This window comes from Miscanthus floridulus, chromosome 8, assembly GCF_019320115.1.
Source record: "Miscanthus floridulus cultivar M001 chromosome 8, ASM1932011v1, whole genome shotgun sequence".
Taxonomy (NCBI): domain Eukaryota; kingdom Viridiplantae; phylum Streptophyta; class Magnoliopsida; order Poales; family Poaceae; genus Miscanthus; species Miscanthus floridulus.
The window spans coordinates 123436314-123442235 of record NC_089587.1 but is presented as its reverse complement, the minus strand read 5'-3'; the positions used below and the strand labels follow the sequence as shown (position 1 = coordinate 123442235).

At 45.0% G+C, this 5922-nt stretch overlaps 1 protein-coding gene across 1 annotated transcript; it reads right to left on the bottom strand.

The window, feature by feature from the left end:
• Positions 1–5183: 5183 nt before the first annotated feature.
• On the bottom strand, positions 5184–5648 carry LOC136469846 (uncharacterized). The gene has a single exon (XM_066467884.1). The coding sequence runs from the start codon at positions 5646–5648 to the stop codon at positions 5184–5186; it is 465 nt and encodes a 154-aa protein (XP_066323981.1).
• Positions 5649–5922: the final 274 nt, after the last annotated feature.

The following is a 5922-nucleotide window of genomic DNA, read 5'->3' as shown; positions in this document are numbered from 1 at the left end:
TTTTGGTCCAAATAAATCCATATGAAGGAGTTCTAGCACTCTTGTGGTTGACATGAAAGCTTTTGTTGGATGGGTATTTGCAACTTGCTTGTCGGCTTGACATGCATTACAAAGCTTGTCCTTCTCAAACTTCACATCCTTCAACCCTCTCACCAAATCATTCTTCATTAGTTTCTTGAGTGAGCTCATCCCAACATGAGCAAGTCTTCTATGCCATAGCCACCCAAGTGTTGTTTTGGTGAATAGGCATGTCTTCAAGTTTGCATCTTCGGAGGTGAAGTCCACTAGATATAGGTTGTTGTATCTAAATCCTTTGAATATCACATGATCATCATCCTTCTTGGATACAACAACCTCCTTCTCGGTAAACAAGCATTGGAAGCCAAGATCACACAATTGTCCAACGGATAGCAAGTTGAAACTCAATGAAGCAACATATAGCACATTGGAGATGGAATGATCAATTGATATAGCCACTTTGCCCAATCCTTTGACCTTGCCCTTTGAGTTGTCTCCAAATGTGATTCTTTCTTGTCCATCTACTTCTTCATCTAGTGAGGTGAACATACGAGGATCACTAGTCATATGTTGTGTGCAACCACTATTAATAACCTAATGACTTCCACCGGTCTTGTAGTTCACCTACACACCAGAGATCAAGCTTTAGGAACCCAAACTTGTTGAGGGCCCTTCACCTTCTCAACAAGTAACTTTGCAACCCAAATTTTCTTAGGTCTATTTTTGTTGGGAGGTCCTAAGAATATCACTTTCATCTTTCCACTAGAATCGTTTCTAAGCATGTAGTGAGTATTGAAGGCAAAAGGTCTAGCATGCTTGGGCAAGGGTTGTGGTGGTGGAGTTTGGCACTCTTGAGCAAAGTGGCCTTCTTGTCCACACTCAAAACTTCTCTTTGGCTTTGGCTTGGACTTATGTTGTTGTTGAGCTTGAGCCTTCTTTTCTTGGTTTGCCAAGTACCCAATGCCACTTCTATCCATCTTCATGATGGTGTTCATTAGTAGCTCACTTTGAAGATGCTTGCCTCTAGTGAACTTGCTCAATCCAATCTTAAGATGCTCTTTCTCCAACTTGAGCTTCTTGTTTTCTTCCTTGAGAGCATCATTGTTTTTCTCTTCCTTGAGCTTCTTGTTCTCATCTTTGAGCTTCTCATTCTCAAGGATCAAACCATCATCATGAACAATAGTTTCTAGCACAATAGACTTGGTGGTTTTGAGTTCTTCAAGATCTTTCTTGAGCTTTTCATTGTCATTCTTGAGCTTGACAAACTCATCATAATCATCGGCTTCAACCACTTGCTTGCCCTTGCTACTAGAACTTTGCTCAATGCTCTCAATAATCAAGTCATCACATGATGTAGCTATATCAATCTTAACAACATCGTTAGTAGCATCATGTGGCTCATTGGATAAGAATTCTTGAGCAATAACAAGATTATCATGATTAACCTTAAGAGTAGTATATTCTTCTCTTAGCTTGTTGTGGCTAGTGATGAGCTCATTATGTGTCCTCTCAAGTTTATCATGTTTTTCTTTAAGCTCTTTCTTAGAAGATTTGAGCTCCTTGAGTTTGGATGATATAGTATCATTTGCTTCTTTAAGCTCAACACTAGCCTTTTCCGCTATATCATATTTGGCTAAAAGAGAATCATTTTTAGCTTCTAGCTTTTCATTTTTAGCTCTAGTTTTTATAATGATCTTAGTGTATTGTTTTAGCAATCTAGCAAGATCATCATAAGAAGGTGATTCATATTCATCATCATCACTATCGCTATCATCATCACTAGCATGCTCATCATTGCTACTATCATCATTATTAGATACCTTGCGGTCACCCTTGGCCATAAGGCATAGGTGTGTAGAGGATGATGGCGGTGGTGGCGGTGAAGATGATGAAGAGTCGATAACAATTGCGGCCACCTTCTCGTTGTCACTATCATCATCGGATGAGGCACTAGATAAATCAATGTCCGTGAGCCAATCACCGATAATGTATGCCTTTCCACTCTTCTTCTTCTTGTGGAAGTCCTTCTTCTTGCCATCTCTCTTCTTGTATGGCTTGTTCTTCTTCTTCTCTTCTTCTTCTTCTTCTTCATTACTTGAGTCATCTTTCTTGCCCTTGTATTTGTTCTTGAACTTGTCTTTCTTGGGCTTAGTGCATTGGTGTGCTAGATGACCAAGTTCTCCACAATTGAAGCAATCCATCTCGGAGATTGGCTTCCTTCTAGAGCTAGTGAAGAACTTCTTCTTCTTGCCATCAAACTTGATGCCACTCTTGTTGAGCTTATTTAGCATCTTGGCGGTCTTTTTCACCATGAGAGCAAGACTTTCATCATCAACTTCATCATCACTTGAGCTCTCATACTCAAGTCTTGCTTTACCCTTCTCTTGGCTAGCTTTGCATGCTAAGTCCTTATCTTTCTTCTTGATAGAGGATGAGCCATCTTGTGGCATGATGTGCATGTACATCTCATGAGCATTGATCTTTCCCAAGATTTGTGTCGGTGTAGCGGTGGAAAGATCACCTTGATGAAGCATGGTCACAATATGCCCATATTTATCAATAGGGAGGACACTCAAGATCTTTCTTACAACATCAGATGGTTGCATTTGAGTGAGTCCAAGCCCATTGACTTCCTCTATAAGAACATTCAAACGTGAATACATCTCATTAGCACATTCTTTAGGAAGCATTTCAAAAGAGTTGAGCTTTTTCATGACAAGATGATAGCGTTCCTCACGCTCACTCTTAGTTCCCTCATGGAGCGCACAAACGTCCAACCATAGTGCATGGGCGTCTTTGTGGTTCCTCACCCGATTGAACACATCTTTGCAAAGACCTCTAAAGATGGTGTTTCAAGCCTTTGCATTCCACTTCTCATAATTCACCTCATCGCCTTGTAGGTGAGTAGCATCTCGAGGTTTTGGGAAGCCTTGTGAGGCGGCTCTAAGAATACCAACATCTAGAGCTTCTAGATACGCCTCCATGCGAATTTTCCAATAAGGAAAATCATCTCCCTCAAAGATAGGAGGAGGTCCATCCCCGTGAGACATCTTGCTCTAGGCGGTTAGGCCTCAATACGTGAGCACGAGGCTCTGATACCCATTGAAAGGATCAAGATGCCCAAGAGGGGGGGGGTGAATTGGGCTAATTACAAATTTCTTTACAATAATCAAATCCGATGGTTAGCCCAATTAACCCCTTGTGCCTAGAAAGTGTTTCTATTGATCTAACTCACAAAAGTGTAGCACCCTAAGTTCCAATCCTACTCTAGCATGGCAATTCTAGGAATGTAAATGACAAGTAATGAATTGCTCAAAGTAAATGCTTAAAGTAAAGAGAGGAGAAGGAACACGATGATGTTTTGCCAAGGTATCGGAGAGTCACCACTCCCCACTAGTCCTCGTTGGAGCACCCATGCAAGGGTGTAGCTCCCCCTTGATCCGCGCAAGGATCAAGTGCTCTCTACGGGTTGATTCTTCGACACTCTGTCACGGTGAATCACCCACAACCGCTCACAACTTGAGTTGGGTCATCCACAAGCTCCGCCGGATGATCACCAAGCTCTACAATCACCACCAAGTCGTCTAGGTGATGGCGATCACCAAGAGTAACAAGCACGAACTCTCACTTGACCATGACAAACCTAATGAGAAGGGTGGATGCACACTTTGCTACTCTTACTTCACTAATGAGGGCTCTCTTTGGGATTTTCAAATCTCAATCACCTCACTAGGACCTTGCTCTTCTTGGCACTCTCAAACGTGTTTCCCAGCTGTTGGAATGAGTAAAAGCACCCCGACACACAAATGGAGGTGGTATTTATAACATGGGCTAAAAAACGAACCGTTATGTGCCTCTACGGGGTGACCGAATGCTTTGGTCATGTTGACCGGACGCGCCGGTCAGTTTACCCCAAACTCCAGTGTTTACAGTGTGACCAGACGCTGGCCAGTGTCCAAACGCAATTTACCCTCACTGGAACCTTACTGATGTCGACCGGACGCTGGCCCTCAGCGTCCGGTCACTTCACTTTGCAGCATTCGGTCACTTCCAGACGACTTCACCTTGATCAAATGAACTGACTAGACTCTGAGCCAGCGTCCAGTCACACCGAAGGTAGTGTCCGGTTAGTATTTGACCCTCCATTCACTTCCAACTCTCGATCATATGTGAATGAAGTTTGCTCCATTGGATCTAAGGACTATTTTGGAGCTACCTAGCGCTAGTTTTAGCAAGTGTGCACCACACCTAACCCACTAGACTCACCTAGGTCAAGCTACCCATCTGTACGCCCCTTAATAGTACGGCCAAAGGAAAAACAAAGTCCTAAACTACTCTAAGTGTCACTCCAACTCCAATCGACACTTAGAACTAGTCCATCCTTAACCTTGTCGTCCATCCTTTGAAAACCGAAATGATTTCCATCGTAGGGGCATGACCATCATGATAGCCCAATCGATCTCCATTACCGTGACCTAACTTAATTGCCTCTACAAAACACATGTTAGTCATAGTAATCACGTATTGTCATTAATCACCAAAACCCAACTAGGGGCCTAGATGCTTTCACGCTTGACCTGGTAAGGTTGGTCGGGTGGGTCGATTTGGTCGGTGAAGCATCGCTACATGCACCATTGATAGGTGGCGCTAGTGTTCTTCAGATCGAAAGGCATGGTTACGTAACAGTACAAACCATATGGGGTGATGAATGAAGTCGCGACCTGGTCAGCCTCTTTCATCGTGATCTGGTGGTAGCCTGAGTAGGCATCTAGGAAGGAGAGGATTTCGCTCCCTGAGGTGGAGTCGACTATCTGATCTATGCGTGGTAAAGGGAAGTGATCCTTTGGGCATGCCTTGTTGAGACCAGTATAATCAACGCACATTCTCCACTTCCCATTCTTCTTTTTCACAAGAACATGATTAGCTAGCCAGTCAGAGTGGTATACCTCTTTGATGAATCTAGCTACCAAAAGTTTGGCGATCTCCTCGCCTATGGCCCTGTGCCTTTTGTCGTCAAAGCGATGCAGGTGTTACTTGGAGGGCTTTGAGCCTAGGACAATGCATAGTGCATGCTCGGCGACCTCCCTCGGTATGCCTGACATGTCAGAAGGCTTCCACATGAAGACATCGCAATTTGCGCATAGGAAGTTGGTGAGCTCGCTTTCCTATTTGGCTAGGAGCTTGGTCCCAATCCACACCATCTTGGTTGGGTCGGTGGGGTCGATCTTCACCGCCTTGGTTTCCTCAGTCGGATGGAAGGCACTCGAGGAGGTTGACCCATTGTAGTCGGGGACTGCTAGAGTCGCCAAATTTCTGAGCTCAGGGAGCTCAGCGGAGTTGATGACGGTAGTGATGAGCTCGTAATGCTCGTGGTCACACATGTTGGCATGAGAGAAGGTACTACCTATGGTGATGACGTTGTTCAGCCCTAGCATCTTCAGCTTTAGGTAGGTGTAGTTGGGGATCGCCATGAACTTGGCGTAGTATGGCCGCCCCAAGATGGCATGGTAGGACCCCAAAAAGTCCACTACCTTGAAGGCTAGGACCTCTGAGCATAAGTTGGCGCGGTCGCCAAACATGACAGGTAGGTCAATCTGCCCTAGTGGATACGCCTGCACCCCTAGGATCATGCCGTGGAAGGGAGAGCTCACTGAGCAAAGCTTCGACTAGGGGATGTGCATGGCGTCGAGGGTGTCGATGTAGAGAATGTTGCGGCCGTTGCCTCCGTCCATCAGCACCTTAGTGAGGTGCTTCTTGCGGATGATGGGGTCAATGACGAGCGGGTAGTGACCCGGTCGGGTGACGTGGGAAGGATGGTCTCTCTGATCAAAAGTGATCGGGGAGTCCAACCAGCTAAGGAAAGAGGGGATGGCCGACTCGGCAGCGTATGCCTCTCTATAGCGT